Genomic DNA, 14,507 nt, shown 5'->3' with positions numbered 1-14,507 from the left:
AGATAATGCTGGGGCCATTCTGGCCGCGACCTACCAAGTGTCCAAGAAAGCTGCGCCAAGGCCTAGCAGCTCCCTGACCACCGCACAGGATGGTCGGAGAATAAAAAGGGTTCAGTACTGGTGCTCTGTAAGTAGGGACTGGATCTATGGGCAATCGCTGGACTAATGGACGAGGGCTGGACCAACGGCGAGGGCGGGACTGATGGGCGAGGGAGAGACCAACCGCGAAGATGCTGCGCAGTCAAAATGCTGGGCCAATGGCTTCAATGAGTAGAAAGAGAGATCTTCCCTCCGCTCGCTCAGGGAAGAGACTGCGGGCGAACGAGACCTTTAAACAAATGCCTCGGATTCCTCCGTGGGGAGTCGGAGTCAGACTCTGGTGGACGCCCAGGGGCTCCAGTTAAACCCACCGCTTGCGCTGGGAGAGCCCGGCCGGGGAATGGAATCCGGGCCTCAGAATCGCGGACGCCCCGCCCCCGCGCGCCGATTGGTCGGGTCGCCACTTAGGCGCCGCGCCGGGAAAACCTGGAAAAGAGGAGTGTTCCCAAGGAATGGGCGTCTGTGGCACTACTGCGCATGCTTGCTCCGTGACCCTAGCTTGAGGTGACGGCCCGAACCGAGGCGGGGGCCCCAGGCAAAGAAGCTGAGGGGACCTTTCGCGCCTTGGTCGCCGGAGAGGGAGGGCCCCGCTGCCGTCGCCGCCCGGCTGGTGCCCGGTGAGGACGGGCCCCAGCGGGTCGGGGAGGGTCCCAGTTTCCATGGTGTGGACGCACCCCCCAGCCGGGCTTTCCCAAGGGTTCCAAGGGCTGCTGATGCTGGGGGTTCTCTCCGGCTCTGCGTCCCTGGCTCTCAGGCTGCCTCCTTGTCCTTCATCAGAGATTCGCCTCTTTTTCCTTCGCCCCTCTTTCCCCCAATCCATTGGACCCCAGGACTGAACCCCGAAAGACACCCCGAATCAGGGATCCCCTCATTGGCCTGCCTTCCCTTCACCCCACCCAGTACTGCCTCCTTCCTTGCACCTATCCCCAGCCCCGTCCCACCCTTGTGGTTCTAGATGTCCTCGCAGGAATGGCAGTCAGAAGTGTGAGATACTGGGGTGAGGGAGGCTGCCAGGCTTGGTCAGGAAGCGATGGTAATGACGGGAGAGGATGGGGCGGGGAAGCTGTGTCCATTTGGGCGCAGCATAGACAGGTCTGATGACAAATTGCAGTGGGTAAGGAAGAATAAAAGTAACTAAGATTATGAGCCATGGCGATTAGGGGAAACGAGGTGCCATTACATGAAATTCCCACTTTGGAGAAGCTCTTCCCTGCATAGTTTAGAGTATCATTGGGTCACTGTTGCTTTGACAATCTCTCTGTAAGGATGTGTACCTATCTGCACAGCTAAGTGGGCCCATCATCCCACTAGCGATCCAATCACAGCCCTCCATTGACCGCGTGGGACAGTGATTTTGGCGGGTCGTGATAGCTGTCAGTATCACTGACCTTTTAAAAACACTCACTTAACCCTTCACCTACCTGCTATTAAGAACCCCTGCTAAATTTACCACTATTCTCATTACAAACAGACTCAGGGTACTATGGGGTTTGCCCTCAGGGCTGAGGACACAGGTGTTGGTGAAGGTTGATGGTATTTCTCTTTCATATGTATGAAGGTAATTCTGCTGATCCCATCATCAGCCACCAGGCAGAGCTCTGGGCTTTCAGGACTTCATCAATAAGAGACTCACTTCATTTTAGTTTCCTATTGCTGCAATAAGAAATTACCACAAATTTAGTGACTGAAAACAACACAGATTTGTAACAATCTTACAGTTCTGGAGTTCAGACATCTAATATTGGTCTCACTAGGTTAAAATCAAAGTGTGGGCAGGGACTGAATATATTTCTTCCTGGGGGCTCTAAGAGAGGCAATCTCTGTCTTTTTCAGCTTTTAGAGGCCTCCAGCATTCCTTGACTCATGGCCCCCTCCCTCCATCTTTACAGTAAGCAACATCGCATCTCTCTCACCCTGCTTCCATCAGCACATCTTTCTTTTCTGCCTCCCTCTTCTGCTTTTTAGGACCCTTGTGATTGTGATTGGACCCACCTGGATAATCCAAGCTAATCTATTAACTTTTGTTCCATCTGCAACCTTAATTCCCCTTTGCCATGTAAGGTAACCTATTCACAGGTTCCAGGAATTAGGACCTGGACATCTGGGAGTGGGGGTGGGGGAGGCATTATTCTCAAAGACCTGATGATGTCTGAGAGGCTCCTGCCAGTTCTTAACATTGTGTGATTTGGGGCTTACAGTGAGCCATCTTTACATTCTGGGTCTCCTTTGTGCAGATCAGTGTCATGACAGCTGGTTGGGATAAGTGGGTGACTGGAGGCCATAGCAATATCAAACCACCAGACTGCAGAGTTAGAAGGAGGGTGTAAACCGAGCGAAGTAAGGTAACTGTTAAGACTTTTGATCTTTTTAATTCATTTTTGCTTCACTTTTAAAGAATCTGTCCATTTAATTAACTTTTATTGAGTGAAAATTTAGTTTTTAAAATATATACATTTGGCTTAAAGTAGCTGCCTTTCAACTCTTCCCTTTACACTTAGAAAATAAATTGCTAGAAGGCTAAGGATGAATCCAGAAAAGAGATTGATCCGGGACCTGTTCCTGTTCATGGAGTGGCTGAAGAACAGTTAATCTATGAACTAGAAATTACAAACTTCTCAAGTAGAGGGCCTGAAACATGGTCACAGTTTCTCAAATTATCAGAATCACATGGGGTACTAGGAAAAGATGTAGATTTGGGGATCCCTCACCTGACCTTCTGAGTAAGAAGCCTGAAGGTGGAATACTGGGACAGTGTGTTTTTAACAAGAACCCCAGGTATGCTGAAGTTGAATCACAGGTTGTAGACTTAATTTGCCTTTTTCTTACTATAACAGTTTTATTGAGATAATTCACATACCTGCAATTCACTCACATTATACAAATCAATGACTTTTCATATATTCACATACTTGTGCAACCATCACCACAATCAGTTTTAAAACATTTTCAATCTATGGCCATGCCACCCTGAATGTGCCCGATCTCGTCTGATCTCAGAAGCTAAGTAGGGTTGGGCCTGGTTAGTACTTGGATGAGAGACCACCTAGGAATACCAGGTGCTGTAGGCGTAAAAAAAAATAAAAATAAATAAATAAATAAATTAAATAAATAAATAAATAAATAAAGACATTTTCATCACCCCAGAAAACCCATATCCATCAGCAATCACTCTTTTCTCCCCTTCCCCATCCTTCCCACCCCCAGCCCTATACAACCACAAATCTATTTAATGTCTTTATGGATTTTTCCACTCTATAGATTTTCTTGAGTTCAGGTAATTTCATATAAATAGAATCGTATGATATGTGGTCTTCTGTGAATTGCTTTCTTCACTTCACATAATCTTTTCAAGGTTCATGTCGTAGCATGGATTTTTTGATTACCAAATGATATTCCACTGTGTAGATATTCCATTTATTTATCCATTCATTCATTGATGGATATTTGGGCTGTTTCCACTTATTGACAACTGTAAATAATGCTGCTATGAACATTCATGTACAAGTTTTTACATGGACATACGTTTCCATTTCTCTTGGTCATACACCTAAGGGTAGAATTGCCAGGTTATATGATAACTCTGGGTTTAAACTTTTGGAGAACTGCCGGACTGTTTTCCAAAGTGACTGCACTATTTACATCCCCACAGACAGTGGATAAGTGTTCTAGTTTTTCCTCATCCTCACCAACACTTGTTATCGCCCACTTTTGTTTATTTCTTTTATTTGTGCATCCTAGTGGTGTAAAGTAGTATCTCATTGTGGTTTTGTTCTTCATTTCCCTCGTGAGTAATGATGTTGAACATCTCATGTGCTCACTAGCCATTTGTGTATCTTCTTTGGAGAAAGGCCTTTGCCCATTTTTAAATTGGGTTATTTATCCTTTTATTACTGAGTTGGAATTCTGTACAAATTCCAGATACAAGTCCCTTATCAATAGATGATTTGCAAAAATTTTCTTCCATTCTATGGGTTGTCTTTTAACTTTCTTGATCGTGTCCTTTGACTCACAAAAGTTTTAAATTTTTTTCAATTTATCTTTCTTTGATTGCCTGTACTTTTATTGTCATATCGAAGAAAGCTTTGCCTAATCCCAGGTCAGGAAGATTTACTCTTATCTTTTAAAAGAATTGTATAACTAGTTCTTACAATTAAGTCTATAATCCATTTAGAGTTAATTTTTGTATATGTTGTGAGGAGGGGAGTCCATCTTCATTCTTTTGTATTGGATATCTACTTGTCCCAGCATTTAACATTTGTTGAAAAGTCTATTCTTTTTCCCATATCAAGGGATGGACTTAATCTTCACCTCCTGAAAGGGGAAGTGATTACTGTTTGGAATTCTTCTTAAGGATGACTTGTCCCTTCTTTCCCATTTATTTATGCATTCAATTATTTATATCAGTGTGGACTTATGGATATATATTTTATTCTTTGGGTTAAAATCCTGAGGACTTACTCTGAAGTCCTGGCTGCAGCTCAGTTTCCTCTGTAACTGGAGTTTCTCACTTTAAGCCTCACCTGCTCAGGGCAGAGGAAGGAGCATTGGCTCTGGACCAGCCAGACCTGGGTTCAAGTTTTGACTCCCACTACCTTTGCTATCCTGGGCTACTTACATAAGTCCCCGAGTCTCAGTCTCCCCAGAGGCAGAGCAGAGATGATGGTGACACTTGGAAGGGAGATTGTTGGGTAATGAGCCTCGAGGTATGGACTGATGCCATAGGATTTTAGGTCCTGTCTCAGATCCCAACTTGAGGACCAATGACATGGCTCTGGGAAGGTCATTTTAATGCTGGACATGGACATGGGGGCCAGAGGGGTAGGGTGTTCTGATTCAGTCAGCCTGCTTCTCTCTCTCTCTCTCTCTCTCTCTCTCTCTCTCTCTCTCTCTGCCTGTCTGTCTCTCTTTCTCCACACAAGAGGTCTCTGGATCACTCCTTTTCTCTGTCAACTTCCACTGTGTCTGTCTATAAATTTGAAACCAGTATTTTAATATAGTTAATTTTATTCATTTTTTAATCCTGGTTGTTTATGTTGATCTTTATTTTCTTGTATGACATGTTACATAAGAATGGGGACCTTTTTTTTCTGAGTAATGGACTAATAAAAAAATTACCATCTGCATAATTGTATCTTATTTTTTAAATGTTGAATCTTTTCTCATTGTAAAATTAGTTCATGCATATTACTATTTGGGGGAAGTAATAGAAAATTAGTAAAAAAAAAATTAAGTCCCTCTTTCCCACCACTGCTAACATTTTGATAAGTTATTTTCTGATTGGCTTTAGTGCATTTTTATATAATTTTTTGAAAACAGACTAGAAAGCACCTGCTTTTTAAGTTAAGAACAGGCCAAAAAAAGTTAGTAAATACATGACAAATGGAGAATAAATAGAAGAAAAGGCAAGCTTAGTCTTTTGGGAAAATGTAAAGTTCTTTAGCCTAGAAAAGATCATCTTTGCTAAATGTGCTAACTAGACTTTCTAACAATACTTTTTTTTGTAAACCAAATAGAATTACTCTAAAGCCTTCTTATACCCTTTCTCCACCCCTTGTGTCCTCTTATCCTGGGAAAATGGTTTATTTTTAAGGAGCAACACCTCCATCTTGTGGCCTTAAAGAATACTGTTGCTTAAGATTTAAATTGCATTTTCCACAGTTACAGGGGTGAATTGAATTGTACTCTGGCACTTTATAAGGGTCTTTACATCTGGTCTCTAGGCTGGTGGTTTCTACCCTAATAAATGGAACAAAAACAAGTAATGTAATTATTTACGTGTAGCTATGAAAAACGTGTGTATAGAAAACTGCAGAAATGAAAGCAGTTTGTGATAGGATGGTGGGATCGTGCAGATTTACTATTACAGTTTGATTTCTTCTATATGACTTCTTTTAATTAAGTAATTCAAAATTTTAAAATTACCTCAGTATACTCTATCTCATCACTTTCTTTGGTTAGAAAACTAAATCTGGGGAAATGAAGTGTCTCACCTCAGCAGTGTAGAGGACCTGTTTTTATTGTGCAGGAATATGTTTTCAAACTGATAGCTCTTGGATGGAAGTGGTTTCTACCAGCATTTTTTTTTTTTAATTTGGATAATGAACTCAAGAAAAAAAAAATCCACATAAATATATTCTGGCTCCCCTGGATGACAAGCAGAGCTCTCAGAGCTGTGGCGGCGTTTGTGCTAAGATCCAGTTGGCATGAGGGCTCCTTACTAGGCAAATACTGGTCTCACGGGCAGGCGCTGCGTGCTCCTGCGCACCGGGAACATGTTCACAGTTTGAATATGTGTGGAAGTTTGGGATCAAGATATAGAGGTACCACAAGCTATGATTTATCGGGCACTGGCCATGTTCTATGCTGTTGTGGGCTGACTTGTGCCACCTGCCATTCATGTGTTGAAGTCCTAACCCTCAGGATCTCAGAATGTGACTGTATGGGAAATAGGGCCTTTAAATTGGTGATTCAGGTTAAATCGTGTCATATGGATAGGGCTTGATTCAGTCTGACCAGAGTCCTTATAAGATATTATGACAGACAAACAGGGAAGACGATGTGAGGATACACAGAGAAGGAAACAGAACTGCAAAGCAGTTGATGCTTCAGGGGTACAAGTAGGTGTCTGTGGGCCTTGCTGCTGCCTGTGTCCTGGACAAGGTGAGCAAGATGTCTCCCCAGGCTGCAGTCTTGTTTCTGGCTAACACTAAACTGAGAAGATTGCCATCTGCACACCACCTAGTCCCCAAAATAAAAATGGCCACCCCACACTGATGCCCCAAGGGCCATGATCTCCAGGCCAGCCCGGCCCCCATAATCTGTCCTTTCTTCTTCTCTAGCCTGGAAGCCAAAGAGCCCTCAGTGACCATGAATTCTCCAGATACCTCCACATCCCTGTCCCCACCCAGCTGAGGCAGTGCCAGCACTTGTTCAGACACAAGGTCTCTGCCCTCATGGGGCCCTGGCACCTCCTGAGTGCTGGGTGACCCAGGGACTCCTGCCTGGGGTGGGACCAGATCTCGTGCGTCTAGAGAGTCTGGCTTCCCAGGACCAGGTTTTCCCTCTGTGGTCTGCAGAATGTCAGGGTGAAGGGCACCAGGCATTCTGGGAGGGTCAGACCTCAGCTCATGTCCCCAGTGCCTGTCTTGGATGCTTGGTGCTCAGGAGCACCAGTGGCTGTAATCCTGGATCAGGTACACCAGATATCATGTGAGGATGGGCTCTGGATCCACCTGGACTGGATCCCAGCTCTGCTGCTTCATGGCTATGTTGGTTGCCCCAACGTAACCAACACAATGTCTTCACCTGTAAACTGAGTCAGTAAGAATGAAGAACTTTCATAACATGGGGCTGGAAGATTAAATGGGAAAACTCATGAAACACTTTGGCCCATGCTCAGCACCCACGAGCCCATATTAGTAGCAACTCAGTTTTCAATCCCTTAGTGCCCCAGAGCCCCCTGGGAGCCCTGTATTCAGCACATTTTACATTCAGGGAAAGTGAGGTTTGGATGAGGGAGGTGACGTGCCCAAGGCCACCAAGAGAGGAATTGGAAAAGAAGCACAAGCCTGGGTTCTTCAGCTCCTTTCAGGTCCTTGCCCAGCCTGGTGCCCCATCTGCCTGACCTGCATGTACCCCATATCAGTTCTCCTGAGCCCCAGGCCCCCTCCACTGACAGGGTTTTGCCTCCTCTCTTAGGACAGAGCCCCTGGACTGCCAGGTTTCTTGCCAGGGAGAAAGAGGAGAAATCCATCTGCTGGGGCCTGAACACCTTGGGGACACACCATTGGTCCCGGAATGCCCCTGTCTGAGCCCAGCAAGCAGGAGGACGAGAGCATGAAAGCCAGCCAGGAGCCGTCCCCTGAGTCCCCCAAGCTGGGCACAGATGTTGTTCCCGCAGCCCCCAGGAAGCCCAGGAAATTCTCCAAACTGGTCCTGCTGACAGCCTCCAAAGACAGCGCCAAAGTGGCTGGGGCCAAGCGCAGAGGAGTGCACTGCATCATGTCCCTGGGGGTGCCTGGCTCCGCCACCCTTGCCAAGGCCCTCCTCAAGATCCATCCTGAGGCCCAGCGGGCCATTGATGCGGTCCCCCAGGAGCCTGAGCAGAAACGTAGCAAGCTGGACACAGGTGAGACCCCAGTTCCAGAGAGCAGGACTGTGAGCAAGACTTCCCCAAGGCCAGAAGTCCCCTGGTACCTGGGCAGCCGAGGGAACAGACAGGCTAGGCTGGCTCTAAAGAGAGTATGCCTGTGCTGTGAACATGTCTGCATGTGTTCTCTCTGTCCACATTACATCTCAGTGTAAATCTCTGTGTGTCTGTAGCCTCTGCGTGTGTGTGTCTAAGATTCTGTCTGTCTACATGGGAGGGTGTATCTGTCTGTGGGACCTTGTGTGTTTGCGTCCCTGGTCCTGTTTCTGTCTGTGTCTGTTCTTATGCATTTGCATATATATGTGTCTGGGGGTCCATGTGTGCATTTTTCTGTGCCAGAGTCTATGTGAGGCCCCAAGCAGCCGCCCTGCCCCACCCCCCGCCACCACACCAAGACTGGTGCAGGTGACAGTGAAACGTGGAATCCTGACGGATGCCTAGCAGCTGGAAAGGAGATGAGCTGGGGTTTCTTCTCAGCTGGAAGTGGGGTCTCCCATGCCTTGAGAAGACAGAGCCAATGAAAGCCACAGTGTGTGCTGCCTATGAACGGGTGGCCCCTTTGGAGTCAGCCAGGGCACCTGGCCTAGCAGCCAGTCCCGAGAAAGGGAACCCAAAACCTCTAGGCTTCCTCAGGTAGCTGGGCAGTGCAGAGTGTCAGGGTAAAGGGTACCTCAGTGATGGAAATTTAGTGGCGAGTGCCCTGAAGTCATGGGGGCACTGCCACTGCTTCCCTCAGGTTGAGACCCCAGGGATTCTGAGTTGGGGTCAACCCCAGGCCTGGAGCTCACAGCGGACCTCAGGAACACCTCAGTCTCCATATTCTGCTGGACAGGAACCATATTTAGGGAGCCTAGAGTCCCCTCTGCAGCGAGCCCAGCTCAGCCTATGAGCCCTTCCACCAGCCAGTTCCGATTCAGGTGCATCCACATGTTTACCCACTTCCTCCTGCTGGCCCAGGGAGTGGAGGTGCTTGTCTCCTGACTTCTTGGGAAGTTGGGCTCAGAGGGGCCAAGTTAGCACCCTGAAGACACCAGCTGATCACTGCAGAGGGTGAAGGAGGTACATCTGGCCCAGAGCCTGTTCTTCCCACTGAATTCAGTGGATTGGGCCATCTCTAGGGTCCCCTCCACCTTGTCTGTGACCTCTGCTTAGGGATCTGCCCAGATTCTTGGGCCAGGTGGGCCCCAACCCCCACATATCATTGTGAGGATTAGAATAAGGCCACCCTTCCTCAGGTGGAGAGCAGAGCAAGGGTTGCCTCTCAGCCCCACAGGCTCCCCAAGACAGGTGATCTTGAACGGTCAACAACCCCTTCAACCTGCCATCCCATCTTTACTGCTATACCTGGTCCACAACTTCACCACCTCTCACCCCATTCCAGGCCAGGCAGTGGGGAGAGCAACAGCTTCCTAGCGCTTAGCCCATGTTTGGCCTAAAGTTTCCTGGAAATTACTTTAGCAGCCTCTGTGTTCCTGGGCTACTGGCCTTTGGGAGCACAGCTCTGGAGTCAGCAGTTACTTCTCTAAGTTGGTCATTGGTGCCCCAGAACATCCCCTGGTGGGCTGAGAGTTCCAAGCCCTGGGTCTGCAACCCCCCACCCCTCCCTTTTCCTCCAACACTAGCCTGACTCACCCCTTTTTCTTCCAGATGGAAAAGAAGATGAGCAGTTGGCAGGGCAGCCTGCCCCTAGACCTGCAGCAGGCGGGGAGGAATCCACTGCAGGGCCCAGTGAAGCCCCATAATCCTGACAACTGCAGGCATAACCCTGATGGATCAATGGACTTGACTGTGACTTCTGCTTGGGGTTCAGTCCCAACACTGTGTAATCGCTCTCAACATTGTGTAATTTTATTTCATCTCAAGCATAGGTTACTTTTGTAAGCAGGAAAAAAAATTCAAAACAGAATAAAAGAAGTTGTATGCTAGATCTCATCATGGGATTGTAAAAATTCTAGGATTCTGGATCCTTTGAGGCCTACCTCCAACCCAAAACCCCTGGAGCCCTTTACACCCCACCAGCCCTCACCTGGCCCCTTCCCAGGGCTGCCCGGCCTAAGCCATCTCTCAGACCAGGTGGGCTCTCAGGAGCCTCTGTCTCCCAAGGCCTCACACACCTGGGTACCCTCAGCTTAGAAAACCAGCCCCTGGCCCAGACATTAGGTGAGATCTCTGAGATTCCCCTTCCTGCTGCCTCGGTCTGAAAGTGGGTGGTGGGACCGCTAGCCTTGACCCTCTAGGAAGCTGATCCAGCCCCTCCCTGACTCTCCTTCTAGGGCCTATTCCCCTATTGGAGGCTTAACCTACTCCACTGGACCTTTAGAAGGCTTACCTCCTCTAGGCAGCCGCATGGGACTAACAAACCACACAGGGGCCCTGCCCTCATGGTGGCCCAGGGTTCTGCTGAGGAAGGGATAAGCCTGCAGTCTAAGGTTGGGGACCTCAACAGAAATCTGTAGTACTCCCATCGTGTTCCTTCTGGATGGTTTGAGAGCTGAGGGGGATGCCCGGGAACCTGAGCCCCTCCCAGGCCCTGGGTGCTGCCCCTGCTGGAGAAGGAGGTAAAGAAAACAGTTCCTCTCCTTCAACCAGAAGTCAGGTCCCGGGAGGTGGGGCTGCCAGTTGCTTTACCCCGTGTGGTCCTTATTTGAAAACTGCCACTGGACACAAGGAAATGGACTTTTTTTTTTTCCCTTAAATATGGAGTTTGGAAGCCTTATGTTTTAAAGCAACATTTTCCAAAAATAATCGGTATTTATCGACTCCCTCTTAGGAGAATGCGTTACTCAGCATGTTTTCCTTGCCAGCTCTCCATTTTGCTCTTATTTTTACAGCATGTTTGTTTGTAACATTTATATTCTGTAACCATAATTGAGACCTTCTTTTGTCTTAATTCTATATTTAAATAGATTCCCTTTACCCGCCACTTTCTCCTTTCCTGAGTTCTGAGTCACCCTCTTGGTGAGCTGTTTTTGTCTGATGGTAAGAACGCAAGAGAGTTGCTCAGGGTCTAACGTGTGAGGATGGATCGCCACCAGGGAAATGGAAGTAAAGAAGAGGTGAGGAGAGGGGGAAGGCAAGGCCGGACTTTGTGCCATTTGGCCTGGCATCCAAGCACTCCCGGCCTGGGAGGGTCAGAGAGGATTGACCCTAGTCCACCCACTGGGCAGGGTTCCTGAAGGGCATCCACTCCCTAGCTTTAGTGAGGCACCATTGGCCCCTCCTACTGCTGCTAGAGAAGCCATAGGCTGGGCCAGCACTTGGGTTCAGTGAGGGGGCCTGGCTGACTTGGTAGCCCCTGGAGGCTGCCCAGAGATGCAGCGAGGGCCCACCTCCCTCCTGGGGCCTGAGTAGCCAGTGGTGCTGGTCATTTGCCCGGAGGTGTGCAATATTGTAGGGCAGGAAGCCACCACTGAGCCAAGCTGGGAGCCCATGTGCTGGGGCCAGGAGTGTCAAGGTTTTATTTTGAAACATTTCAAACTCACACAGAAGTTTGAAGGAGCAGTGCAGGGAATATGGTGTCCCCTCGCCTAGACTCACCTTCCTCTCCCCTCTCCCTATCCCTCCTATCTCTTTCTTGCTCCTTCACTTCTTGGAGACCTTAATGTCCACCCAGAGTAGGATGCTTGGGACCTAGGGGTAAACAGGTTATAGCTCTGGCCTCCCAGAGCTAGACAGGAGACACGAAACTTTCTGACTGGTAAGTTTATGAGAACTGGGGCTAAGGGCTGCCCAGGAGAAGGCTCCATGGCATCTGACAGGGGCCTGACTCAGGGACGGCAGCCTGAGGAAGTCCCTAGAGGGAGCTGAATGGTAAGGAGGGTGGGCCCAAGAGGAACAAGCATGGAGCCCAGAGGGAGCTGGGCAGGAAGGCCAGGAGGCAGGAATAGTGGACAGAGGCCAGTGTCTCAGGGCCTGGAGGCCACAATGAGCGTTTCAGATTTGTCATGGGTAGTGGAGACCAGGGAAGAATTCATGCAGAGGAGGACATGCAGAGGAGGCCTCTCTGATTTCATGAGGACAGACTGGCAGGGTCCCAAATGGGAGCTTGAAGGCCATTGAGGAGACCCCCACAGCCTGGGTGAGAGGAGAGGGAAGGGAAATGGGAGAGGCCGGACAGAGGCTAAGCCAGGATAAGTGATAGGTCGTCTTGTTTGGGGGACAGGGCATGAGGGAGAGAAGAATGGCTTGCCCAGCTGGAGGAGATGACATTGCTACCCATCAGGAGGAGAATCCAGGAGGAGAAGGAGGAGGGGGAAAGTGACCCATTCTGGTTCCACACAGTTGGCATTCTATTTGATGGTTGTGTTCCTGTGAAGAGAGTGTTTCCCACAAGTGTTCACAAAGCAGAAGATTCTCAGAGGTTTCAGATTGATGGCGGCTCTGGGTCTCTGCGCTATGTGAGTGGATGTGGCATTAATTGTGATAGTGATAAAGAGTAAGTAGGATGACTATGCACTTGCTTTTTTTAAATTGCTTTTACTGGTCTTTCCTTCAAGCTAAAAGAAAAGGTAATTCATAGTCATTGAAAAAATAGAAAATATCGATTATGAAAAAATATTACATATATCCCCAGTAGTTTACCATCTAGAAATAAATCTATGATCTATATTTTTCATATTTCTAACATTCTTTTACTGCACAATATAGCACTACAGGGATGGGTGATAGTTTATCCAACCTATTCTGATCATTGGATATATTCCAGTTGTTTCCAGGTTATTAACAATCCTTTAAACAGCCTTGGGAAAAAAATAGATAAAAATAAATAAATAGCCTTGGGGTTTCCTATGACAAAGTTCTAGAAGTGGGATCACCTTTGAATACCCAGTTTTCAGAATCCTTGCCAACATCCAGTACCATTAGCAAATCACCTCCCCAAAATTCAGGTTCCTATGCCTGATGCACTCGTAAGCCGAAACACTGAGACACCAATGCTCGGAGAGAGAGAAAAGTTTATTTGATTTGGCCAAAGCAAGAGGATGGGAGAGCACAGTTTCTCAAATCTCACTCAAAAAGCAAAAGTAGGGAGTTTTTATACAGCTAGGGGTTAAGGGAGGGGGAGTTTCAGGGAACCAAAGGGAAAGTCTGTTTCTTCACTAACAGATAAAATTTGGTGCAGCCAGACTTCTGGGTGGAGCAGCTAGTCATAACTTTTTTAAAGGCATTTATTCCTTCTGCAAAACAAATTCCTAACTTCATCTTATGGCCCTGGAGTTATTTCCTCCTGCTTGACAAACAGTACTACGAAATTATTGTGAGCACAAGGGATGCTGGGTTGAAGAATCATGATTCTGCAAAATGTTTCAGTTGTGTGTCAGCGATGTTATCTTAAAGTGAAAAGCAGAAACTAGACATTTCGTGTCCTTTGTTATTGTAAGCTACCATTGTTTTGCACTTAACCAGTTATATTTTTCTATTATCTCAAGAAAACTGTACTTTTAAACATTTCTCCCGGAATTGGCTTTACAGGCAAACCTTCAGAACATGACTAACATACTTCCTTAATCTCACTATAATCTATGTGACAACCAAAACACTGAAACATTTGTTAAAGCCTATTCTTATGTCTCTGGACTCCACGATCCAATACCTAAACATATTTATGGTTAACTGTCGGTTTTAGTACCATAATTAAAAGGAAAATAGTAGCACCCTCCACTTCACTCTTGTGTGCACAACTTCTGCGTGTTTTCCCCTGGGGGTTGCATTTCCCTTGGTTGGCTTGAGAGCTTGTCATGGGATCCCAGGTTCCCCACCCGCGGTGAATTTGGGACTGATATTCAGCGGCGGCCTGGGCACCTCCTCAATCCCCAGGCTGTGAGAGCCGCCGGAGCGCAGGATGCCCACCCAGGCCCTTTAAGGACCCGGCACCGGCTCTCGGGTGTCTGCTCCAGGGGTTGACCGGCAGATGGCCCGCTACCAGGAAAACGCGAGATCCCTACTCCTTGTCATCCTCCAACCTAAAGTCCAACACAAGTTACAGGCCCTCCTTCTCCGTTTTATTTCCCCCATAGCGAGGTACTACTTCTATCAGACCATTGACTCAAGGTTAATATCTATTGCTTTATGCCCCGCCCTCCATAACATACACTCAACATTACCAGGGACTTTATAGATTTTGGTCCCTGAGGTGTTGGGTGTGGAGAAGACGAAGGGGGAGTGGTCGGCGAGGTGCAGGGGTGTGGAAGAGGTACAGCACTTGGAGGACTGGCGGAGGGCAAAGACGCGGGGTTAGAAGGAGCGTAGATGTGAAAGGAAG

General features: G+C 47.7%; 1 protein-coding gene and 1 pseudogene across 1 annotated transcript; both read left to right on the top strand.

Moving 5' to 3' along the window:
* Nucleotides 1-559: 559 nt before the first annotated feature.
* On the top strand, nucleotides 560-10,180 carry FLYWCH2 (FLYWCH family member 2). Its single transcript, XM_006913919.3, has 3 exons — nucleotides 560-716; nucleotides 7,798-8,227; nucleotides 9,896-10,180. The coding sequence occupies exons 2-3, from the start codon at nucleotides 7,897-7,899 to the stop codon at nucleotides 9,988-9,990; spliced, it is 426 nt and encodes a 141-aa protein (XP_006913981.1). The 5' UTR covers nucleotides 560-716; nucleotides 7,798-7,896; the 3' UTR covers nucleotides 9,991-10,180.
* LOC112481673 lies at nucleotides 3,049-3,167 on the top strand (annotated as a pseudogene).
* Nucleotides 10,181-14,507: the final 4,327 nt, after the last annotated feature.

This window comes from Pteropus alecto, unplaced genomic scaffold (genome assembly GCF_000325575.1).
Source record: "Pteropus alecto unplaced genomic scaffold, ASM32557v1 scaffold44, whole genome shotgun sequence".
Lineage (NCBI taxonomy): Eukaryota > Metazoa > Chordata > Mammalia > Chiroptera > Pteropodidae > Pteropus > Pteropus alecto.
Note: the sequence above shows the minus strand (reverse complement) of the source record. Positions and strands in the feature narration are given on the sequence as shown.